Here is a 27,707-nt window from a genome sequence, read left to right as displayed (position 1 = left end):
TGAGAACGGCTGGAGCGATTTGGCTGATTTTTTTTTTATTCGATTCGAAATTTTCAAGAGATGGTTTGTAAAGAAAAAAAAATCAAAAATTGCGGAAATTTTTTGGTATTTTTTTGTGAGTCCAGTCAACTGTAATAAAGTATGCAGTACAAATTTAGATATTTTATTTGCAAATAAATAAGAACAGGGTGGTGTGCGTGGGTTGGAGAAACTTGAAGAACTAACATTAGTAAATATACCGGGCGAAGACGGGGCGATCAACTAGTTTAATATATAAACGGATTAAAGGTTATGTAAATTTTTCTAAGTTTATTATGGTGTAGTGGTTAAAGTGCTTGCCTACAAAACCCAGGTTCGATCCCTGGCAGAGGACGAAAAATTTAAAATCATGGTTTTCGAGTTTTTAAAATTAACCTCCCTCTAAACAATCCATCTAAGAAGCCCCCTGACCAATCCTCCACCTGGAAAAGAGGATAACATCATGGAAAAGGTCAGGCAGCACGCCATCCCCTGGGAAAAAAATCTAGGAATCAAATATCAGCAAGGTTCCCCAGCACTAGACCAAATACACAGAGGGCTCTGTTTTAGGAAACGACAGATGGCAGCACCATTACCCTAGACCAGCTACAACAGACCAATCATCTACTTAGCTGGAACAACAACCGATTAACGAAACTAACACAAGGCAATAACAAGAATCGATTGAATCCTTATGGAAACATCATACATGTATCCGAGGGACCGCTACAGTAGACCAATCACCTACTTAGCTGGAACAACAACGTTTAAACTGATACAAACAATAACAATGGATCTAATGGCAACATCGTACATGGAGACGCACGATACTCCAATAATGGGAAATACGCGAAAAACAACTGCAACAATTCTTATAAGATGGAGATGCTTTGTGGATTTGGATCCCAAGTTATCATTAATTATGTAGAGAATCGTCCAACAAATTTTACTTAAATTTTTTTTAAAAAGCCTCCAACATTTTTTCGATTTTGTTGCCCTGTGTTATGGATACACACTAACAGACTAAAGTGTGTTAATATGTATCCTTGTGATATATAAAGGAAATAATGTATCCCTGTGATATATAAAGGAAATGTTTTTGATAGTAGGATCTAAATTTAGATGTCCCCGAATCTAGGGGGGTTATTATGTAATTCGTTTTGAAAAGAAATTCGTTCGAATTTGTATGTTTTATACATTGTTTTTATACGAAAGTGTTTCGTTTCGAATCAAATTACAAAATAACACCCCAGTATTTCGTATAATCATTTTGATCCTAATTCCATTTTTATACATTTTGTATAAAAATTTAAATAAAATCAACCACAAATATGACATGAATAAGTTCTAAATATCTAAAATAATTTGATATTCAGAAGTTTGGAAAAAAACGTGCGTTAGATCCATACAGTTTATGAAAAAATTCACTTTACGTACGGCTTTTTAACTCTATACCATGACCGTTATGTTTCCACTATTTTCATTTGCGACCCATAAGAATATATATATATTATTTATATATATATTTCATAGTATACCTTATAAGGAGTGAGATCGAAAAATTCTTAACACACGTTTTTCATTACATTTTTTAACCCAAGTATTATTTGAATTTTTTTTTGATCAAGTTACCTTTGAAAAACATGTCAGTTATTATGTGTAATGTCAATTATATTAATTTTTTTGTTAATCTGATTAAAATGAGTGACCAGAAAAAAGTGCGTACTGAAATTATTAAATATTTTCAACAAAACCCAACTTGGTCTTACAAAAAGTTGGCCAAGCATACAAAGGTCTGCCGTCAAACTGTTTCCAATGTTATTAAACAGTACCGGGAGAACTTGTCAGTTGATAGAAAACCTGGTTCAGGTAGAAGGAATGGTCCACATGATGTTTCTAAAGCCAAAAAAATAGAACGCATTTTCAAAAGAGCTCCCAACACATCCGGTAGGAAAGCAGCCCGGTTAGCTCAGTGCTCGGACTATTTGGTACGAAAAGTTAAAGCTAATGCAGGTTTAAAAACATACAAGGCTCAAAAAGTTCCTGACAGGAACGCTACTAAAAATTTAGAGGCCAAAAACAGAGCACGGAAATTGAAGTCAAGTTTTATAAAAAAATATTCTTGCTGCATAATGGATGACGAAACGTATGTTCTGGCAGATTTTTCGCAACTTCCAGGTCAAAAATTTTATGTTGCTGATGCTCGAGGGAATGTTGAAGAAAAGTTTAGGACCCAAAAGCAGACAAAATTTCCCAGAAAGTTCTTGGTATGGCAAGCAATATGCAGTTGCGGCAAAAGAAGCCACTCATTTGTTACAACGGGCTCTATAAATACCGAAATTTACATCAAGGAATGTTTACAAAAAAGGCTGCTTCCATTCATAAGACTTCATAATGTGTCCACTTATTTTTGGCCTGACTTGGCATCCTGTCACTATGGCAAACAAGCCCTTGAGTGGTACAAGAACAATAATGTGGTATTTGTACCAAGAGAGGCAAATCCTCCAAACTGCCCGGAGCTAAGGCCAGTGGAGAGATATTGGGCTCTTGTTAAAAGAGAATTGAAGAGTACAAAAAAGGTGTCCAAAAGTGTGGTAGATTTTAAACGGAGATGGACTACATGTTCGAGCAAAGTGACAGAAAGCACTATAAAAACGTTAATGGAAGGGTTTCCGAAAAAGGTTCAAAATTTCATCACTAGTGATTAAAACTATAAAAATAATTTTTTTTGTAAATTGTAATAATAATTTCAATCAAATAAAAAAAAAATTAAAGCTGTAAGTTTAGTGGTTTCTTTTTTATAAACATATATGTATGTTAAGAATTTTTCGATCTCACTCCTTAGATAGTGAAGTCGATAAAGCGATGTCCGTATGTCTATTTAAATTAATATTCGAAAAACCCGAAATAATTAGTAATAATAAGCGGTCTATTATTGCCGAGACATAAACGAAAAACTGTAAAAAAACCTTTTAACCCTTTTTTGATTCCTGGGATAAAAACCCTACACCTAAACTAAAAGAGTATCCACTTTGAAAATTTATATAAATATAGAAGGGGGTTTTGTCAATTACATAATGTTACGTTTTTACCTTTTAACAAGTAAGAGTGCTATATTCGGTTATGCCGAATCTTATATACCCTTCACCTTTGTTGTGGATGCATTATTATTTTTTATAATTAGTATATATGTATGTATATTTGCCCACTTTCAGCGTACAGCATCCTAAATTTATCAAGAACACAAAAAACAACAACAACGCCAAACGAAAAAAAACACCAAAAGAAAAACAAAATACGCAAAGAATGCACATCCAAACATACGTTTTGTTGCTTCTCACGAAGGTGAAGGGTATAAAAACGGGGGTTTATTTCCTTTAACCTTCGCTTTACCAAAGGTTTTTTATGTTCATGGTTTACCAATACCCACCCGGGTGACACTACTCTTGTATAAATATATGCGACGAACGAAATTTTAAAAAATTGAAAAAACCTTATAAAAAGTTAAAAATGTTTCTATTAAATTCTATAGAACTCTAAAATTTGTTCAGTGAGTACAAATTTCATTTAAATCGAAACAAAATTAAAAAAAAATATTAATCCAATAAAAACGATGTGGTCACCCGGGTGGGTATTGGTAAAGCGAAGGTTAAATAAACCGGATACTTTTGATTGCAAGCAGTTTAGTGAAAAGCTGTTTAGTAGTTTAAAATTGTAACAACTCTTTATTTATTCAAATGTACAACAACGGAATTAAATAGTCACTCAGTGCCTTTATACAAGTTTATAAATTCGTAGAAATACAGACACACTTTATAATGTAATAAACTCATTTTCCAGTTCCATCTGCATCTGAGTAGCCTAGTAGCCTACGGTCAAAACTCGTATATTCGAGTTCTAGAGCTTTCGATATCAAAGTTCGCAGCTTAAACATTCAGTGTTGCCATACTTTCAAACAATGCTAACAACCGCATATTTCCGGTTTCCCTGGTTATAAGTTATGTATATAGTCCATTACATCGATATCATTTGCAGTTAAAAAAAATATGTACTAGATATTTAAGTTTACATGGTTTTGTTACTTTTTGTGAATTCATTTATAAACCCGTACATTTATTACTATATTTATCGTCTTTATTTTAATGCATTCAATACATAAAAGTTACCATTATGGCCGCCGAGGGAATACGTCAATGCCTACTGCTTTGGAGTGTTGACTATTGGAATTTAGAAGGTAAAGAAGAAAGGACTGTTTATCGCAAGTCAACGCATATCTTGCTTTCCCATGGTTTATAAATTTCATTATTATATATGAAATTCTATTTGAGATTATGATTTCGTTTGTTGATATTTTTTATTTTAGCTTGTTTTAAGTATCTGCACAGTTTTTAATTTTCTTCAAAATAAATTATTTGTTATTGTTCAATAATTTAGTGTATAATTTTTAATATTTATTTTAATATTTTTATTTACTATTGTATGTAGTAGTATGTATTTATAATAATACTCTTTATTTATATAAATTAAATTTTTTCCTTTACTATTTAGTCATGGCTGATGGGGTTTTCAAATCACGGGACATTGGTCTGCGTGCTCAAAAAAAGATCCTTTCTCGTATGGCTACAAAAAATATTGCAAAAACATTTATTGATGGTACAACAGCTTCATTATTAGACAACTTATATCGCCTTTGCAAACTTCACGTAAGTGTTAAAACTTTTATTTTAAATAAAATTAGGATTAGCTTATATGTAAGATAATTTTTAAAATTAGCATTCAATTTTTGTATATTAAAAAACTGATTTTTGGTATGAAGATATGTTTGTGCTTTTAAGGCCGGGTAACTTTCAACATAGCTAAGGCATAATAATTGTTTAATTATTATGTGTACACTATGTGCATTTCCACTCGGAGACCTTGAGGTCCGTTGTGATTCCCTTCAATAGATATAAAACAGTGAGGATAGATTTAGAATAAGAGAAGAGTCCAAACATCGCCTGTTAAAAAGGGAAAGAAAGAGATCTTGTTACGGATTTGGAATCGACGTAGAACGTCCCTTAAATAGCCACCCTATTCCTTTAATGAAACTTAGTATGTTGCTCAGTTTGCAGCCAGCAACACTACCAAGTTCGTCCAGGAATCTATTTCCTAGCCACCTAAGTCTGTAACCCTGTAATTGAGCAATGAGCGGTTATCACTAGAATCCTGAGATTATACCTATCTAACTCTATCAGTGTTCCGGTTGCGTTTGCATTCAGTTTTGGCCATAATTCCCTGGACACTTTGCAATCTGACCTACTGCTCCAGAATTGATTTGTATAGTCGCGGAATCTTTCGTAAATTAACCTGTAGTAGTGACATATAGGTGGTTTAACCACCCGTTCCCTAGTATCATGATCTAGATCAGAACCATGTCTAGCCAGTTCATCTGCTACCTCATTTCCCTGTATGTCACGGTGCCCAGGTACCCAACACAATCTTACTGAGTAGTGTAGCAATAGCTCCTCTAGAGCTCTCCTACAGTCTAGGTTGGAGTGTACTAAATTACATTCCAGAGCCTTTATTGCCGCCTGACTGTCTACGTATATAGTCACTGCAGACCCTCTATTGACGTGTGCCTTTATCAACTTTGTGGCTTTCCAGATCGCAAAAATCTCTGCCTGGTAGGCACTGCACTCGTTAGAGAGTCTATATGAGCGCTTAATATTATAGTCGACCAAATAAATCCCGGCCCCTGTACCAGAGTTAATCTTGGATCCGTCAGTGAAAAGTGAGCACCCATCAAACAGTTGATCGGATCCAACCCACTTATCCCTAATGGGGAACTCTATTGGGAGTGATGCACCGAAGTTGAAGGTCGCGGCCTTATAGTCAGAGATTCCAGAAGGAATAATATCCTGACCAATAAGACCTGCCTCATACAGTATCCTAGTGTGACCTACCAGCAAGGGTTTTACCAAAGAATACTCTGATAGTCTGAGTAAGTTCCTTGCTGCCACACTCTCAATATAATTCTCAATGTGTAGTAGGTTTAGGATTATATCCAAGACCGCCTGCGGGGTACTACCTAAGGCACCTGTGATGCCCAGACATGCACACCGTTGAGCTTTATTGAGTATAGTCCTGTAGATACGTTTCCTCATTGCCTCCCACCACACTGCGCAACAATAAGTAATAATAGGTCTAACAACAGAAGTGTAGATCCAATTAACCATACTAGGTCGCAAGACCCAGTTCTCAACAATTGAGTTCCTGCTTATTTATTTTCCATGACAGTTTATTGTCAAGGAAGGTTCCTAAATACTTGGCTCCCCCTGATAAACTTAGCTCAACGCCGTCTAATTTCGGCAAATTGAAGCTCAGTATTTGATGGGTTTACACCCAGCCCAGGACGAGAGATCGCCAAGCGATTCCTGCATGATGTCACTTCTAATCACATCGTCCCCTAGGGTTGAGTTGATAATCCTGATTTCCAGCATTAAGACTATCCAACTCACCAGGAAGTCGTTAACCCTAAGTTCCACTAACGAGTCCCTAATTGCCTCTGTTCTAATGTTATTAAAGGCGCCTTCTATATCCTGAAACGCAGCTAAAGTATATTCTCTATGCTTCAGACTGTGCTCTATACAAATTTGGTTAGAATCGGTCCATTATTTCTCCTAGACCCCATATAATTGCCCTATCTGAAAATAGTTAAGCTCTCATAAATATTTTAGTTATGTAGATATTCAAACCAAATTCAGCACAAATAAGTTTTATATAAGCCGAACTCGTATCACCAAATTTTGTGACGATCGGATCATAATTAGTCATAGCTCCCACATAAGGCCAAGTTCCGAAAATCACTTTAACTAGCATAAATCTCTTAAAAATATTGGTATTTCAATAAAATTTAATACAAATAAGTATGCACTTAAAATCGTACACCATCGTAGTAAGAATTTATTCATTAGTTTTAGAAAGTTTATGTTTTGGAAATATTTTAAAATATTATTTTTATATTGTGTGTGCTATTACCTATCAGAAAATATGGTATAATTTTAATTGCCATTATCTACAAATAAAAAAATTGGGTAACACTGTCAGTGCCCAGAATATCAACGCTTCATTTAAAATCGTACAGGCACTAAAAAATAGCAAAGGATACCCTACAAAGCACAGTGGTTTAGAAACTTTTTTTTTGGAAATAATTCGGTATCTCGGGAACTATTTGAGATATTATTACAAAATTTCACATGGTTAGAGCTGAGGTGTTTTTGAGTTGAATTACATTTGTTCAGCTTCCTAGGGGTAATACGGGCCAGTTTGTGTCCCCTCAAAGTTGGTCACCTCGGGTCTCAAAATTTTTAAAAAAATCCCCAATAATTCATTTATGATCCGAATGAGCTGAAATTTAAAATATAAATAGTCCTTGAGAAGATCTACAAAAAATACGCTTACATGTGTAGGTTATCTCCTTCAGTTGTAGGACCCATATTATGGCCTACAATATAAGGATAAAAATGTTCAAATAATATATATCTAAATGAAGATTAACCTACATGAAAATAAATATTATTTGTTTTTACTGCGAAAAATGCATTATACCAACTTTTCTTTAAGGTCAGTATACGTTTGAATTCATTAGTTACATTTAATATGTAAGTATACACATTTTGCATGCAATATATGAAAAAACGTTCAACTTTTTTTTGTGGAGCTTCTGAGTAGTAGATATATGCTTTTTATATAAGTATTTGATATTGGTAAAAACCTTAGGACTTGTAGATTCATATTTTAATAAAATTAAAGAATTTAATTATAATATGGTGATTTTCCGTGAAGAAAAATATAAAATTTGATTTAATGTAAAATTTTAACGGTTAAAGATATCATAACAAAATTGGGAACTAATTTAGATCCAAATGTCCTTAAATTAATGACATTATAATTATTGACATTTTTTATTTTCAAATACCGAAATTCCTAAAACGGGGAAAATGTGTTTCAAAAACTGAGTTTTTTTAGAAAAGTGCCTACTGTGACGCTATTTACCGTGTGATAGTAAAACAACTTTCTAAGTATTTAAACAACATATAGGGTTATAAAAATACGGAACTTTTTCGAGGATCGGTGCTTTGTCTTTTTAGAATTTTTTACTGAAACCTAAATATTTTTTTTAAAATTGTGTCCGCTTAAGTGAGCCCAATTTTACTTTACATGCTTTTGCATTAAGTTTTCTTTCCGGAACATATAAAAATTGTATATAGTCCCAAAGAAAATTTGTTTCTACAAAAGAAAAAATATAGGGACTTTTTTAGGAAAAATCGTAAAAAATTAGGCCCATTTTACATTTTCCAACTTTGGATGCGTGTAACTTTTTACACGGACGAGATAACTGTTACCAAGTTTTTTTTATTTTATTTAGAATTTTATTGCCAATATAGCTGATATTTTGAAAAAAAATTCGACCCTCCGTAGGGCCGCCATATCTAAAAAACAAAAAAAATCGAGCAAAATTAAAAAAAAAAATAAACCTAAATATCTCTTCAACTGAAGGAGATAACCTACACATGTAAGCGTATTTTTTGTAGATCTTCTCAAGGACTATTTATATTTTATGAATGAATTTTTGGGGATTTTTTTAAAAATTTTGAGTCCCGAGGTGACCAACTTTGAGGGGGCACAAACTGGCCCGTATTACCCCTAGGAAGCTGAACAAATGTAATTCAACTCAAAAACACCTCAGCTCTAACCATGTGAAATTTTGTAATAATATCTCCAATAATTCCCGAGATACCGAATTATTTCCAAAAAAAAAGTTTATAAACCACTGTGCAAAGTATTAGTATTATTTAATATTAATTTTTTTTTTAATTTTTAAAGTTTAAATTATAATTTAATATAAGTGTACGAATTTAAGTGAAATATGAATTTTGTGATGTTCTTTAATTTTCTTCAATATTTTTTTAAGGAATTGAGGTTTTGTTAACTTTTTTGTTGAAATATATATTTTTTGTTGTTTAAAATGACTTTTAATTTTTTATATATTAGCATTATTATACTCAAAAGAAACATATAGATATATGTAGACCAGTTGCATGTCAAAAAAAAATCACATTCTAAGCTGCATTACTCAAAATTTAAAAAAACCGCGATATTTCGAAAACGAGAGTTGACTGGAAAAAAACAAGTTTAACATAGTACTGAGGGTTCAGCATCGCGTACAAAACGCTGTTGAAATTTTCGGCACTAAAATGTCTGTTCCGCTGTGAAATTAAACCAATATTGAGAACTCATTTACATCCCTAAAACGTAAATATCTTTTAAAATAATTATTCGTTCTCAAAAATGTTTATATATTTTAAATTTTTTTGGTCGTTAGGATCGTATATTTTAATATTGAAAAATCCGACTATAACAAAATGTTTGAAAAAAGTAACCAAAATGAAAAATAAATACACATCCAATTTTGGTTATAAATAACCAAAACGGCAACGCTGTGCGAGTTGTTAAACGCAATAGCAGCAAGGTTTTGATTTCTATTATTATTTCCAGATAGACTTTTAATAGTAGACCTTAGCGATATAGAGTCAGTTGTGCAATGATTTAGGTGGTCTAACCATTTGTTGCGGCAATGCTCGTCGACGATATAGTAAATTTTAGCCGTCAACTGCTCAATTTGCTCATTAGCTGGGTTGCTAGCACGTAGGAGATCGCGCTCTTGTGCCATACGTACTTCCTGAGATGGGAAATTTGGTCTAATATTTGGTATTCTTCCAGCTGGGATAAAGCGCCTTGCCGCATAAAGGACTATTTTTCTAAATATTGGGTGAACCCTTCTGGTAAATGTGGGGGTAAGTGACATAATGAATCGTCTTTGTAGTTCGTAAAGCCTTGCCAGTCGGCTTTGTTGTAATTAACGAACGTGCGCTTATCCACAAAGTCGCTAGACTTCTCTACTATGATCAAGAAAGGGATGTGATCTGAGTTTAATGCCATTTGAGCTTGTCAGGTGGTATGGGCAAGAAGCGACATGCAGAAGCTTGAAATGTCTGGTGAGCTTCGTTGAGTGCGGCGATGTCCGGATCGACTATCTGGTCTGATAATGATATACCGCGTGAACCGTTTGCTAGCTGGGAGTAGCAACTCTCGTGGTGAGCATTGAAATCGCCAAGTATAATTTTGTTATCTCCTTACAAAAGGTGGGCTATTCTGGGATGATAACTAGCCCCAATGCTGATGACGGGTGGAATATATACATACAATGAGAATTTCTAACTCAATATATCCAGTATTTATTGAGATGCTCATTACTTCCAGGAAGAGGTTAAGGGAGGGGGCGGTACTGTCAATGTATAATTGACGCTTACTTCATATTATACCAGATTTACGAATTTATAATGATACGCTAAAACAAATTTTATGTTTTTTAATTTAATAATTGGAAAATATGTATATAGTTTTAAATTGTCATTGCAAAAACTCCCTACAATTCGACAATTGTAGGAAATCACTAAAAAAGGAAAAATTCCCTACACTTGGCATCACTGGCTATAGTTCTCCAGATATTCAATAATAAATATTTACTGAATGTAGAATAATATGAAAGTGATTCCGAAAGTGATTTTTCATTAAAACTTTTAACCCAAGTATTATTTGAGTTACCTTTGTAAAGCATGTCAGTTATTATGTTTAATGTCAATTATATTCATTTGTTTTTAAACTGATTAAAATGAGTGACCAGAAAAAATTACGTACTAAAATTATTAAATTATATTATCAAACTGATTCAAATAATATTAAACAGTAGCGGTAGAACTTGTCCGTTGATAGGAAACCTGATTCAGGTAGGAAGGAATGGTCCACATGATGTTTCTAAAGCAAAGTAAAAGCCAAAGCATGTTTAAAACCAAACAAGGCTAAAAAAGTTCCTGACAGGAACTGTGCTAAAAATTTAGAGGACAAAGACAGATCACCGAAATTTAAGTAAAATTTTATACAAAAAATGTACCTGCTGCATAATGGATGACGAAACGTACATATGGACAATCTTTCGCAGCTTCCGTGTCAATATTTTTATGTGTTGATGCTCGAGGGAATGTTGTGGACAAGTTTAGGACCCAAAAGCGGAAAATTTTCCCAAAAAGTTTTTGGTATGGCAAGCAATATGCAGTTGCGGAATGTTTGTAAAAAAATTATGCTTCCACTCATAAGACTTCTTAATGTGTCCACTTATTTTTAGCCTGATTTGGCATCCTGTCACTTTGGTAAGAAAGGTCTTGAGTGGTAAAAGAACAATAATGTGGTATTTCTACCCACACAGGCAAATCCTCCAAACTGCCTGGCGCTAAGTCCAGGGGAGAGAATTGGGCTCTTGTTTTTTTTGTGGAGCTTCTGAGTAGTAGATATATGCTTTTTATATAAGTATTTGATATTGGTAAAAACCTTAGGACTTGTAGATTCATATTTTAATAAAATTAAAGAATTTAATTATAATATGGTGATTTTCCGTGAAGAAAAATATAAAATTTGATTTAATGTAAAATTTTAACGGTTAAAGATATCATAACAAAATTGGGAACTAATTTAGATCCAAATGTCCTTAAATTAATGACATTATAATTATTGACATTTTTTATTTTCAAATACCGAAATTCCTAAAACGGGGAAAATGTGTTTCAAAAACTGAGTTTTTTTAGAAAAGTGCCTACTGTGACGCTATTTACCGTGTGATAGTAAAACAACTTTCTAAGTATTTAAACAACATATAGGGTTATAAAAATACGGAACTTTTTCGAGGATCGGTGCTTTGTCTTTTTAGAATTTTTTACTGAAACCTAAATATTTTTTTTAAAATTGTGTCCGCTTAAGTGAGCCCAATTTTACTTTACATGCTTTTGCATTAAGTTTTCTTTCCGGAACATATAAAAATTGTATATAGTCCCAAAGAAAATTTGTTTCTACAAAAGAAAAAATATAGGGACTTTTTTAGGAAAAATCGTAAAAAATTAGGCCCATTTTACATTTTCCAACTTTGGATGCGTGTAACTTTTTACACGGACGAGATAACTGTTACCAAGTTTTTTTTATTTTATTTAGAATTTTATTGCCAATATAGCTGATATTTTGAAAAAAAATTCGACCCTCCGTAGGGCCGCCATATCTAAAAAACAAAAAAAATCGAGCAAAATTAAAAAAAAAAATAAACCTAAATATCTCTTCAACTGAAGGAGATAACCTACACATGTAAGCGTATTTTTTGTAGATCTTCTCAAGGACTATTTATATTTTATGAATGAATTTTTGGGGATTTTTTTAAAAATTTTGAGTCCCGAGGTGACCAACTTTGAGGGGGCACAAACTGGCCCGTATTACCCCTAGGAAGCTGAACAAATGTAATTCAACTCAAAAACACCTCAGCTCTAACCATGTGAAATTTTGTAATAATATCTCCAATAATTCCCGAGATACCGAATTATTTCCAAAAAAAAAGTTTATAAACCACTGTGCAAAGTATTAGTATTATTTAATATTAATTTTTTTTTTAATTTTTAAAGTTTAAATTATAATTTAATATAAGTGTACGAATTTAAGTGAAATATGAATTTTGTGATGTTCTTTAATTTTCTTCAATATTTTTTTAAGGAATTGAGGTTTTGTTAACTTTTTTGTTGAAATATATATTTTTTGTTGTTTAAAATGACTTTTAATTTTTTATATATTAGCATTATTATACTCAAAAGAAACATATAGATATATGTAGACCAGTTGCATGTCAAAAAAAAATCACATTCTAAGCTGCATTACTCAAAATTTAAAAAAACCGCGATATTTCGAAAACGAGAGTTGACTGGAAAAAAACAAGTTTAACATAGTACTGAGGGTTCAGCATCGCGTACAAAACGCTGTTGAAATTTTCGGCACTAAAATGTCTGTTCCGCTGTGAAATTAAACCAATATTGAGAACTCATTTACATCCCTAAAACGTAAATATCTTTTAAAATAATTATTCGTTCTCAAAAATGTTTATATATTTTAAATTTTTTTGGTCGTTAGGATCGTATATTTTAATATTGAAAAATCCGACTATAACAAAATGTTTGAAAAAAGTAACCAAAATGAAAAATAAATACACATCCAATTTTGGTTATAAATAACCAAAACGGCAACGCTGTGCGAGTTGTTAAACGCAATAGCAGCAAGGTTTTGATTTCTATTATTATTTCCAGATAGACTTTTAATAGTAGACCTTAGCGATATAGAGTCAGTTGTGCAATGATTTAGGTGGTCTAACCATTTGTTGCGGCAATGCTCGTCGACGATATAGTAAATTTTAGCCGTCAACTGCTCAATTTGCTCATTAGCTGGGTTGCTAGCACGTAGGAGATCGCGCTCTTGTGCCATACGTACTTCCTGAGATGGGAAATTTGGTCTAATATTTGGTATTCTTCCAGCTGGGATAAAGCGCCTTGCCGCATAAAGGACTATTTTTCTAAATATTGGGTGAACCCTTCTGGTAAATGTGGGGGTAAGTGACATAATGAATCGTCTTTGTAGTTCGTAAAGCCTTGCCAGTCGGCTTTGTTGTAATTAACGAACGTGCGCTTATCCACAAAGTCGCTAGACTTCTCTACTATGATCAAGAAAGGGATGTGATCTGAGTTTAATGCCATTTGAGCTTGTCAGGTGGTATGGGCAAGAAGCGACATGCAGAAGCTTGAAATGTCTGGTGAGCTTCGTTGAGTGCGGCGATGTCCGGATCGACTATCTGGTCTGATAATGATATACCGCGTGAACCGTTTGCTAGCTGGGAGTAGCAACTCTCGTGGTGAGCATTGAAATCGCCAAGTATAATTTTGTTATCTCCTTACAAAAGGTGGGCTATTCTGGGATGATAACTAGCCCCAATGCTGATGACGGGTGGAATATATACATACAATGAGAATTTCTAACTCAATATATCCAGTATTTATTGAGATGCTCATTACTTCCAGGAAGAGGTTAAGGGAGGGGGCGGTACTGTCAATGTATAATTGACGCTTACTTCATATTATACCAGATTTACGAATTTATAATGATACGCTAAAACAAATTTTATGTTTTTTAATTTAATAATTGGAAAATATGTATATAGTTTTAAATTGTCATTGCAAAAACTCCCTACAATTCGACAATTGTAGGAAATCACTAAAAAAGGAAAAATTCCCTACACTTGGCATCACTGGCTATAGTTCTCCAGATATTCAATAATAAATATTTACTGAATGTAGAATAATATGAAAGTGATTCCGAAAGTGATTTTTCATTAAAACTTTTAACCCAAGTATTATTTGAGTTACCTTTGTAAAGCATGTCAGTTATTATGTTTAATGTCAATTATATTCATTTGTTTTTAAACTGATTAAAATGAGTGACCAGAAAAAATTACGTACTAAAATTATTAAATTATATTATCAAACTGATTCAAATAATATTAAACAGTAGCGGTAGAACTTGTCCGTTGATAGGAAACCTGATTCAGGTAGGAAGGAATGGTCCACATGATGTTTCTAAAGCAAAGTAAAAGCCAAAGCATGTTTAAAACCAAACAAGGCTAAAAAAGTTCCTGACAGGAACTGTGCTAAAAATTTAGAGGACAAAGACAGATCACCGAAATTTAAGTAAAATTTTATACAAAAAATGTACCTGCTGCATAATGGATGACGAAACGTACATATGGACAATCTTTCGCAGCTTCCGTGTCAATATTTTTATGTGTTGATGCTCGAGGGAATGTTGTGGACAAGTTTAGGACCCAAAAGCGGAAAATTTTCCCAAAAAGTTTTTGGTATGGCAAGCAATATGCAGTTGCGGAATGTTTGTAAAAAAATTATGCTTCCACTCATAAGACTTCTTAATGTGTCCACTTATTTTTAGCCTGATTTGGCATCCTGTCACTTTGGTAAGAAAGGTCTTGAGTGGTAAAAGAACAATAATGTGGTATTTCTACCCACACAGGCAAATCCTCCAAACTGCCTGGCGCTAAGTCCAGGGGAGAGAATTGGGCTCTTGTTAAAAAAGAATTGAAGAGCACAAAAAAAGTGTTCAAAAATGTTGCAGATTTTAATCGGAGATGGACTACCTATACGAAAAAAGTGACAGAAAGCTCTATAAAAACTATAATGGAAGGGTTTCCGCAAAAGGTTCAAAATTTCATCGCTAGTGATTAGACCTATAAAAATATTTTTTTTTTTATAAATTGTTATAATAATTTCAATCAAATAAAAAAATCAAAACTGTAAGTTTAGTGGTTTAATTTTTATTAACATATACGCATGTTAAGAATTTTTCGAACTCAGTCCTTAATTAAGTATCACTTTATTCCAAACAAATATTGCAACAATTGACCCTAAGGAGTTCAAAATATTAGCAAACATATACGATTGGTTGCGTTACCAAAAACAGAAGTGCTGTTTGACTTGCATTACAAAATTGCATAACACTGCGAATTGGGCAAGACTTTTTGAAGTATGATTATATTATAAAATTTAAAAAACTTTCCTCTTGTTTTATTTGTTAGCCGTCACGTTACTAAAATTTCCATTTGATATATTTTTTGGTTAAGTAATAAGAAAAAGAAAACAAGTAGAAAAGTATGGTCGGTCAAGCCGGACTATATAATAACCTACACTCAGTAACATTTTTATAATTTCAATAATTTATTTTCGTAAATGATTTTCGCAAGTTGGCGTTATATGGGAGCTATGACTAATTATGGACCGATCGCCATGAAATTAGGTCGCGTAATTTATGTCTATATGAAACTTATTTTTGTTGAATTTTATGTGGATACCAAAATGGTTTTTCGGAATCTGGACTTATATGGGAGCTATGACTAATTACTGACCGATCATCATAAAATTACATAACATGACTTCCGTAAATATAAAACTTATTTGGAGCGAAATTTGTGTAGATACTAGGGTATTCGAATTATTCGATTTTTCTCTTGTTCGAATAAAACGAATAATTCGAATAAGAGATTTTAACTTGTTCGAATAATTCGATCACACGTTTAAAATTAATGAATTATTCGAATAATTTAAATTTTTTAAAAAAAAAGTAATATATGTTCACACTTGGGCTTTTAAACGCGTTTAAGCAAAATGTTGATTAAGTTAATCAAAGCCGTTCACATTTCATTGGAGATGCTTAAGTTGACATTAAAATGATTAAGTTGACAAATAAAAAACAACAAACAAATTTATATTTCTTTAAGGAATTAAATATGGAAATAAATACTTTATTAAAGATATCAGCAGATTATTTTAAACTTTTTAATTATGAAATTGTGAACATTGATGAATTATTTAAGGTTTTTTAAGGGAAAAAAAACTTCTGTCAAAATTTATTTATCGGTACTACACTGAAATGTGGCCGATGCTGCATCATAGTCGATTTGAGGTATATTCAGGTGATTGTATGTGATTAATGAAGTGATTAAGTTTTAATCATGTCAAATTGAAGTGATTAACAAATCATTTCAACACAATATTCTGATCAGATTAACTCCCGAACAATCTACAAAACAATTGACTGGCAAACCCTTTAGATTCCGTTTTGGAGCTATGCTTTAAACAATTTGAGCTAGTTGGATATGATTCTGAATTCAAATACAATATAAACGTATTAAGAACTTTTTTATGTCGTTAATTAATTCAAGTTTTACATTGAGTAACTAATTCTTTAGTAAATTAATTATTCACTATTTCTAAATTATTTATAACAAATTGTATTATACATCAAGTTCTATCAACGTTGCCGAATCTTTGCTTAGTAAAGTGGTATTGGGAAATTACACAATGAAGGGAATCTGTCCAAAGTTTGATATCATTGTCAGTGAACGTGTCTAATTTGAAGTTTATTACCATGTTAGACAAAGATGTTCAACGATGCTTTTCTTGTAACAAAACGTTAGGTTGCAATATTTGTGTCAAAATCATTCGATTTATTAAATATTTTGCAACACTTACGTACGCGGTTAATAACATCACTTAAATATATTTAAGATCATTATAAATGTGATCCTCAATATCACTTATTAATTGGGATTCATCTAAAATTTCGCCAGCTTAATAACAATTATTTTATTCCGTACCTTTTATTTTCATTGGTTCATGTCCTAAGTTAAAAATTTTGAAAGATTTGTTTTTAGAATTGTAACTTCTTGCAGTAATATTTATATATTTATAGAAGGAGCTATCGAAACACTCATCTACAGTGATCGAAAGTCCCTTTGTCTTTAGTTATTTGTCGAATTTCAGAAACAATACAATTTTTGTGAGTCATTATTACATATTTAAATTTGGAATTGTGAAAAATTTTAAGCAATTTAATAAATTTAAAAATATATAAACATTTATTCGTTTTATTCGATTATTCTACATAAAATTGTTCGAATTATTCGTTATTCGAAAATGGCCATTTTTAAATTGTTCGAATAATTATTCGCAAGAAATTATTCGATTAATCGAACGATCATTAGTCGAATGAATACCCTAGTAGATACCTATATAAATTAAGAAGTTATGACCGATGAAGTCCAATTTCCGGACATTTGTATGGGGCCTAGGTGAAATAATGGACTGATTTCAGTCATTTCCCGGCTTTGTCCTTGGGCTGAAACAAAATTGCGGTCTGTAATTGGCGGACATCGTTCAATCAATGCAAGGAAATTAATCACAATATGGCGTGACGTTACACATTTTTGAAAATGAATATAAAATTAACTATATCTTTAATAACAGAAATTTTTTTATAATTAGTTTATTTTATTAAACTTTTTTAAAATATTATTAAAAATTGACCGTTGATTGTTTGTTTTGCTCTTTTGCATTTATTTTGCGGTTAGCTGTTGTTGTAGCAAAAGTTTTGTGGTAAGAGTCCAATTGCACAGCGACTCCTAGAATTATAAATTGTAATGAGAAGATGCCCTTAAAAATAAAACACAACTGATCAAAATGAGAACTTGAACTTTGTCACCCGGTATCTCGCCATCGCAACTAAGGAAGGCCTTCAACACTTTAATTTAATTAAGCTTGAATATTTATCTTAACCCTCTAACCGGCCAATTTTATTGCGAGGTAAAATAATATACCAGGTTATTATATGAAAAAAAAAGAAATACGTTGGAATAAAAACAAACAAAAGACAAGTGCACGTTCTTGTTTATCACAATAAGTAAATTGTTTGTCTCTTTACTCATATTTACCGTTATAACGGGAAAAATAACCAAATAAAGCAGCATTACATACATTTAACATACCCGCCTAAAGGCAGCCTTGCCGGTTAGAGGGTTAAATAATACAATAAAGAAAAACAGTTTTAATGTTTCGGTCTGGGTGGATTTTTCGTTGGAAATGCCCATATATTATGTACAGTCGCTCATTTGCTGCAACGTCGCGACGTCATAACTCAAAAAGTTTAACTTTTCATCCCCATTAAGTTTGGTTTAAAATTTTTATTTTGAAAACTGTCAGTATAACTATTAGTTAACGGGGGTCAGGGGACGCATTTTTAGTTTTTAAACCGATATATGTATATGTTTTTTTTAAATGAAAATAAAAAACACATAACAAAATATGTCACTTTTTTAGATAACTTAACGCACAACTAAAATAATACGTTATTGCAAGTAATAGACAATAAGTTATAAAATTAGGACAAACTTCTTCTATGGCGCACAGTGGCTCATTTTCGTTTTTCATCGGCCAAAACTCTGTAACTTTTGAACCGATAGAGATATTTTCGAAATTTTTGGTGGACAGATAACTTCTTGAATTTTTCTCCAGTTTTAATTTCATTAAAATCGGTTCAGCAGTTGTTGCGCAATTTAAGGTTAAAGTTGAACTTTTAATTTTTTATAGCATTTAGTATGAAAATGCAAAGTTTTTGTTTTTTGAATCAGCTATACTTATTAAAAAAGTTATCAGCAGATAAAAACAAGTAAGGAAGTATGTTCGGCCAAGCTCGACTATATAATACCCTACACTATAATTTATTTTCGTGAATGATTTTCGGAAGCGGGTCTTATATGGGAGCTATGACTAATTATGGACCTATCGCCATGAAATTAGGTCGTGTGATTTATGTCTATATGGAAGTTATTTCTATTGAATTTTGTGTTTATACCAACATTTTTAAGAGATTTATGCTCGTTAAAGTGATTTTCGGAAGCGGGTCTTATATGGGAGCTATAACTAATAATGGACCGATCGCCATGAAATTAGGTCGTGTGATTTACGTCTATATGAATGTTATTTCTATTGAATTTTATGTTTATACCAACATTTTTAAGAGATTTATGCTCGTTAAAGTGATTTTCGGAAGCGGGTCTTATATGGGAGCTATAACTAATAATGGACCGATCGCCATGAAATTAGGCGACATTAATTCAGTTTATATAAAACTTATTTGGAGCAAAATTTGTGTAGATACATATATAAATTAACCATCTACGACCGATAAAGTATAACTTCGGGAGAACATTTGTATGGGTGCTAGGTGACCGATAGTGGACCGATTTCAGTAATTTTCAATAGACATCGACCTCGGGCCGAAATTTATGTACCAAATTTTATCGCAATATCTTCAAAATTGCGACTTGTACTTTGCTCCAGTCATATGAACAAATAAAATAAAAATAGAACAAAAATTTGGGAGTAATTTCATTCAAATGAAAAAAGTGTTCAACAAACAGGTCAACAAGTATATATAGGCTTAAAGAGGACACTTTGGACTTTCTCCTGGTTGTAAAATTGGTTTAACCCCTTTTGACCCTAAGCACTTTTACTCCACTGAAATTCAAATTTGGCTAAAATATAGTACCTGTGAAAAAAATTAATAACACATCAGGTATAAACGGTACAATGACAAATCATATCAGCTCTTAAAGACTATTATCCTACCAACATAACAAAAGAAAAATCATCCAATTATCTATAATAGTTTGCGAGTAATGATCAAATTTACAAAAATCACATTTTTATAAAATGACGTAAAATATTTGACTTTAACAGCATGCCACGCACGCAATTGGCAATATTTTTATCTAATTTTTTGGCTACCTCAGTTTCAATGTGTTTACTATTGAATGGCATTAAAATTTTTGTTGGACTTTTGGGCGATGAAATTGAGATATGAGCCACCGTGTGGCGTTCCAAATGCTTCTATGTAATTTTAGAAGCTAGTTCGCAATACTTTGTCAGTTATTAAAACAACTTATTTACTATGCAAACTCGGAATTTGGGTTTTTTTAATTATTACGTTGTTGCAGCAAATGAGCGATATGTATATGGAGTTTTAATATAATATAAATAAAGTTTTATTTTTTTATTTTTCAGAGTGGCAACAAGGTTAAAGCAGAGAAAATTATTAAGAATGTCATTAAAATTGTTATAAAAATTGGAGTCTTACATCGTAACAATCAATTTAGTGCTGAAGAACAGACACAAGCTGAAATATTTAAACGAAAGTTTCAGGTATTGCTTTTTTGTTGAATATATAACTACATATTTACATAATAAGAGTGAGTTCAAAAACATCAAAATAATTTGCAAAGCTATCTTTATCAAAACTGTCTGTTTTTAGTCTTTCATGCATTATGCAACATGTGAAATTGTAAAACTTTACACGGTTGCGTTGAAAACGTATTCCTTTTTTAGGTTGCTTTGCAATTATACGTTTTGGAATTCACACTAACTTACATACTTAAATTTCTCATATTAATAATTTTAACCACATTTTTCAGAATACTCAGCTATCAGTTATATCATTCTATGAAGTTGATTACAGCTTTGACCTGCCATATTTACAAAAATCGATAGCAGAATCACATGCATCTTTGAAATGTATTGTTGAGAAACATTTAACGGAAAAGTCTTTAAATCGCATCGATGAAGTATTTGAATTTTTTGGCGATCAAACTCTGTTGGAAACAGCATTTAAACCAAATTCGCCATATCGGGAAGTGATGGGAAAAATCGTAGCTGATATTAATACTGCCATGGATACAGGGGATATTTGAATAACGAAAAATATAAAAACCAAAGAATTATCTAAATCAAATTACATATTTATACAAATTTACTCTACAAATGAACATATCACAAAACCTGATGTGTAGAGTTAGGGTTTAAATTTAATTTAAACTGCAATACCAAAAACCACTTTAAAATTATGCCTACACTTTTAATATGAGTAACTTGTAAAACAATATATATATATATATATATATATATATATATATATATATGTCTTATTAATCTTTAACTATTTACAAAATCACTAACACTATATTACGTATAAATGGCAAATAATTATGATTCATATACATTATGTATGTATATTAGGGTGTCCATAAAAAGTTTCGGATATTCTGGGCCCAAGTATATAAGATCTTTTACAAAATTTTGTGTGATTTTTTTCATATTTCTCGCAGAGGAAATATAAAATATTGGTATCATGTGATGATCGTGTAAGTTCAAACATATTACAATTTTTGATAATTATTTTAAACCTCATATACTATCAGCGAAATGAGTTTTTCAGTTTCTTTGCACTAGAATTCAGATATGAATGCGCCTCTCAAAAACAAGGCCTTTGACATAATGCCAATATTTCATATGTTTCCTTTGCGATAAATATGAAAAAGTCATAAAAACCTTCAAAAATTACTCTTTTATTCTTTGATCCATCAAATACTCTTTAAACTAAATAAAATTTAATTTTAGTTGGGAAAATCAACACCTTATTTTTCCTCAGTACAAACGGGGCCACCTTAATATACATACATACTTAAATATTTATTGAAACAACTAATATGACTTTCAAATGAATTGCTATATACACTGAAATGAATCCATCCATGCCTTATTACATTATACAAAATATTACGTGAATTCACACTACGAATTAATTCTTAATTCAACATATGCACATTAGGCTATAACCAAATTTTTGTTCCATGCGATTGTCAATATTGTGTTATTTACGAAAACACATGTTTCGGGTCATTTTTGAACAAATTACCTCAGATTATTATGGGCTATTCGACTATATCAGGACCATTTTAATATTAAAAAAACGAAAACAAATATAGCCCTAATGTACAGTTGAAAGTATTTCGAATTAAAACTAATTTAATTTACGAAAGTAAAGAATTAGTTTCGAAACAAAATATTTTTTTTTTTTATGTTACGAAAAATTATATAAATTATAACAAATGAGTTTTCGTAAAATAAAAATGCATTACATAACATCTATGAAAAAAGAGAATACGGGCGTGTGTGAAACGGTAGCAAAGTTCAATGGTAAATTACAATTATCCTATGGTGGAAAAATTTCATAATTTTGCTGTGCTAAATGACTCCAATATGTATTTGACTCCAATAAATTTTGACAATTCTCTAGAAAATCCAAAATACTTAAGAACAAATTATTTGTTTTTCACTCTTTACCCTTATAAACACGAACCCTGGTTATGGCCAAACTAATAGTTATACCATAGAGAATTATACATAGAGACGAGAAACTCCGATTTGTCAAACAAAAATTCAACAAATCATATGTTTGATAAAATAACATAATACATTGACTAGCATGTATTTTGTTGTTTGAAAGAGTTAGGTTTTTGACAACAGACTTAGGTTTTTGACAATTACGTCTCGTCTCTATGTTACCCTATGAGTTATACTGTCGGTTAAAAATATTTTTGTATGAAAACTGACAGTTTAACTATTAATACATAACCAGACTTCGTGTTACTGGGGGTTATTGATATATTTTTATTTTATTAAGATTTAATAATGAAATACAAATGAAATTAGAAATATACATTTTAGTTTTGTATATTTTATGTTTGTCAAATATTTCGGTTCATTTGTCAAAAATTTGTGTAGCCCTATAAGCTAATGAAATTTTATTCACCTCATATCTATCAAAAATTTACTTTCCCTCATACTTTGCTACCGTGTCACACACGGCCTACGGGTTGGAGTAAATAACGTTCCGTATTATAAACGAAATTTTCTTGTATAGTACGTAGAAAGTAGAACGCTTTTTCGTACTATGAGGCATGTATTATATTCAGTGTATACAATAAATATGTATGTCATATTAAATTCTCGTAGTTTCTTATTATTCAGCAATCAGCATTCCAAAACAGTATTTCCAAAGTTATACATACATTTGTGCATGTGTGTAAATTAACTTAAGTATTTCAAAATATAAAACTAAGTCATATCCACAGCTGCTTGTAATCACAATGATATTAATTGTTACATTTAAATTTAAATAAATAAATACATACATTAGCGTAAAAAATAGCTCAAAGGTGCATAGAATGAAAACATATTCGGCCAATTCAAAACTGGCTTATTCACTTAGAAGTCGCAATTGTTATATGTTAGTTGAAAACGCATTTTAGTTAGCATTCGTATATGTGAAACTTCGTTTCTATTACAATAGATTCTCTACATGAGAATCACAAAGTCACAAACAATTGAAATAAGGTAAAATAATTTACTAAGTAAGTTTCGATCTCGCAGTAGTAATTGTGTTTCTTTTGTTACAATATTCAGCGTTTTCAAAAAATGCCTCACAATAAGTTAACAATATTTTATTGTATTGCTAGTTCCGTTTTTTCAGCTGGAAACATTTTCTCCAGTAAAAATAATAATTTCTCATCGTTAAGCTTGAAAGAGCTTAACGAAAGAAAGAGCTGCGCGAAAATAGCTAATATCAAACAATAACTTTTATATGTATGTATGATGTATTTAAATGAGTATTTCTATTGCATTAATTCGAATTAAAGTTGTGAAAAAATTATTATTATTACGCTTACATCCAATATTTGTGCAAATATTTATGTAGAATTGCATAGTACTTAACAAAGATTATTTATAAAAGAATAATGAAACGAACTTTTATTTAAAAAGGGTAGTATTTAATATAAACAAAATTACATTTAGTTTATTTGGATATTTTGCAGAATATGTATGTGGTTTTTATCTTTTAAAAAGTGACGTCCTTAATATGTACAATAATATATATTTTTTTGTATACAAAAGCAAATATAATATTAGGTAGTTATACACAATTACATCATTTTTTTAACGGTCTCAAATACTTTTATATTAGAATAAATTTGTATCGTTGCCTTAATGTAAAATGTTGTTTCAACCATTTCAGTTATTTGTAATTATAATAATAATAAACATATAGTATATATGTATGTATTAGATATGTATTTCGTTTTTACCATTATTAATTATGCTATATAATATTATATTAAGGTAGCGATAATAGTGTTTATCGTCGTTGCGGCCACAAAAAGTATCATGTGTAATTACTAATTTATTTTTTTAGATTCACTTTGTTATTCACTTGTCAAACTATTCTCAAATATGTCTGTTAGTTCAGCAGTTTTTTAGCTCTCCTGAAAACACATTGAACTTCTTGTTGGCTCATCGACGATATGTATGTATGTATTAATGTATTGTAGGTACATAATGTATTAAATTATACGCATAAACAAGAATATGATATTAAATCAATACAATTACTACTTGTAAACTTTATATTGAAGCAATTTATTAAATTTGTACTTTTTTACTATTCTACGAAGACAAAAATCATATGCATACATACGTAAAAATAATTTAACACTACTATATAATAATAATAATTACATACATATATAAATAATAAAAAATAAATAATTGTATGTATGTGTAAAACATTTGCATTTAGATATAAATAGAATTAAATATACATATTGATATTGACCAGAACTTAAGCACCACCCAATTGGATTGTTTCCAATGACGAATTTCTTAATAAAACAAAATTTAAAAAATATGTTTCTTTGTAACTTTTAATTGTTTATACATGTTTATGTATGTTAATTATTAATAAAACAAACAATAAATATAATAATTATCTTATTATTCATAATCGAGGCGAATTTCATATGGAGAATACGTCCAGGGACAACAAATACAAGATTTTGTTGTTAAATGCCAAAATTCAGAGATCTCAAATGAAAAATAATATTGTTACGAAATTACACTAACAATTTCAATTTAACGGTCTGTAACGACTGCTTGTAACATTCATCATGTTTGCAAACATTTCCATCATTATAAACTACTACATACTTGGAAATGTGCAATTCAGTTCTGTCGACAGTTTGTCGAACACCCCACCTCTCAGAACCAGGACAAAAGAGCCATAATCCGGAAAACTAAGAATCTCAAACGAGATACTATGCCCTAGTCCTTCACTCCAAATCTAAACCCTCGAAAGCTCTTGGTCCTGATGGCATCTCAATGCTTATGTTAAAGAATCTTGGTAAAGTTACACAGCTTCTCGAACTCTCGATTCGCAAGTTGGTGATTCCTGATATTTGGAACGTTGCGCGAATTATTCCCATTCTAAAACCTGTTAAACCCGCTACAATTGGAGAAAACCGCCCGATTTCTCTATTATCACCAGTAGAAAAGGTTTTAGAATCGCTACTATTACCATCCCTGAAAGAGCAATTCTCGCTTGCACACACCAACATGGCATCAGGGAATCCCATTACACCACGACAGCTTTAAACTTGATAACAATTCAAATTGCTAACGGCCTCAATCAGCAGCGACCGTGTCAACGCACAATTGTTGCAGCCCTGGACTTATCCATTTCTTTTGATACGGTTGACCATTCCATGCTGATAAATGACATCTTGAACTCTACTCTGCTCAACTATGTCAAACGCAGGATTGCCAATTATCTCTGTGGCAGACAAGTGTTTGTTGAGTTCAGAAGCCGGAAGTCCAACTACCGCAAGATAAAAATGGGCGTTCCACAAGGAGGAGTACTGTCACCCATACTCTTCAACTTTTATCTTGCCTCAATTCCTGAACCTCTCCAGGAAAAAGAAAATCGGGAAAGAATTGGATCCGTTATTAGCAAAATGGCAGACCAAGGTAGGCAAACAAAATAAAATTTTACTTTTCAAATGCGAATAACTCGTAAACTATAAGAGATAATATATGGCTAAAGCAATGTTTTTTGTAGATATCGTCTAGTACATTCCATATATATAAAAATCTTTCAAATCGGATCGCAAAAAAAATTTGGCATCATTTTTCATTTTTGATATACCCGAGGTGTCCCACTTGGTTGTTTAAGCCCAAATTCAAAACTTAAACTTATCGACACCTCCTCTATAGCCATGGGAAATTTTATTAAAATCGGGCTATTCGTTTAGAAGTTACAGATTTATTTCCACTTTTTTTTTCAGATCCCCCACTGCACTCAACTTGAAAACAATTTTAGTACAAATTGTCCAAAAAAATGTAATCAGCTGTTTTCTTGATTGAAACACTAACTTGAATGAAAAATTGAATGCAAGTTCGTTTCAATTATTAAAAGTGTGAGTGTTTAGTAAAAAAGTGAGAGTGTATTAAAACTTGAAAGGCAAAACTTGATCGTGTAACCCCCAACTTATGTAAATTACCTAAAAATTTCACAGCATAATCAGCTAAATTATAATATATCTAAGACAATGTTTCAAAGCGATGATGTTTCCGAATAGAATATTAAATCAATATTGAAAAAGAAAACCCTAAACATTTAATAGCATATGCTGAAAGTCGTGTTAAGTTCGAATTTGCTTTATTTGAAGCAAGTATCAATCGGAGAAAAACAACCTGTTTAAAGTGAAAGAGTTTTCTCTGTGTCTGTAAACTCTGAATGTATTAGTTATTTTGAAAACTCAATTTTTTAAAAAAATAGTTCTATGATGAACATATAACATTATTTCTATGAAATAATAGCGGTATTCACAATTAGGAGTACACTCTCTAGCAAAGTAGCAAAAGAGCAGTTTAACAGAAACCAAAATAATACATTAAGGTAGGGTCACACAAAGACGTAACCTTAGTGGTTGGTTACATAAAATACATTTGAATTCTTTTATTTATTTGAAAAACTTATTTTACTTAGGATGATTCAAAACATTAAATTTTGTTTTATTTTATTTGATGCTGTTTGATCTTACAAAACACTTGTATGGTGTTCAAAGAGTTATAATAGATAAACACAACTACGTATATTTTTTATGAAATTTATTAAAAACAAGTAAGAGTGCTATATTCGGCTATGCCGAATCTTATATACCCTTCACCTTTGTTGTGGATGCATTATTATTTTTTATAATTAGTATATAGGTATGTATGTACATTGCCCACTTTCAGCGTACAGCATCCTAAATTTATCAAGAACACAAAAAACAACAACAACGCCAAACGAAACAAAACACCAAAAGAAAAAACAAAAACAAAATACGCAAGGCAATGAAACCAACACACATCCAAACATACGTTTAATTGTATAAAAAACAACAACAACGCCAAAAGAAACAAAACACAGAAGAAAAACAAAAAAACGCAAAGCATGCACATCCAAACATACGATTTGTTGTTTTTTGTCAAAAAAACCAACACACAACCAAACTAAACTTTAGTTGTATAAAAAACAACAACAATGCCAAAAGAAACAAAACACAAAAAAAAACAAAATACACAAAGCTTGCACATCCAAGCATACGTTTTGTTGTTTTTTTGTCAAAGCATGCAATACATTGTGTTTTTTGATGAAATTTTCAGAGGTTGTCTCGG

General features: G+C 31.4%; 1 protein-coding gene across 2 annotated transcripts in view; it reads left to right on the top strand.

Annotated features, from left to right (window-relative positions):
- sigmar (Tumor necrosis factor alpha-induced protein 8-like protein sigmar) overlaps positions 1 to 24,975 on the top strand; it is a 44,264-nt gene extending 19,289 nt beyond the window's left edge. The window contains exons 1-4 of one of the 2 annotated variants that reach the window (XM_065513393.1): positions 4,174 to 4,252; positions 4,567 to 4,721; positions 20,382 to 20,519; positions 20,789 to 24,975. In XM_065513393.1, coding sequence (XP_065369465.1) covers positions 4,189 to 4,252; positions 4,567 to 4,721; positions 20,382 to 20,519; positions 20,789 to 21,064 — 633 coding nt within the window. In that variant the 5' untranslated portion in view covers positions 4,174 to 4,188 and the 3' untranslated portion in view covers positions 21,065 to 24,975. Of the gene's footprint in view, positions 1 to 4,173; positions 4,253 to 4,566; positions 4,722 to 20,381; positions 20,520 to 20,788 lie in introns of those variants that run through there. The other variant, XM_065513394.1, reaches the window with a different exon arrangement.
- Positions 24,976 to 27,707: the final 2,732 nt, after the last annotated feature.

Source organism: Calliphora vicina, chromosome 5, assembly GCF_958450345.1.
Source record: "Calliphora vicina chromosome 5, idCalVici1.1, whole genome shotgun sequence".
NCBI lineage: Eukaryota > Metazoa > Arthropoda > Insecta > Diptera > Calliphoridae > Calliphora > Calliphora vicina.
This window is presented reverse-complemented; position numbering and strand designations above follow the sequence as displayed.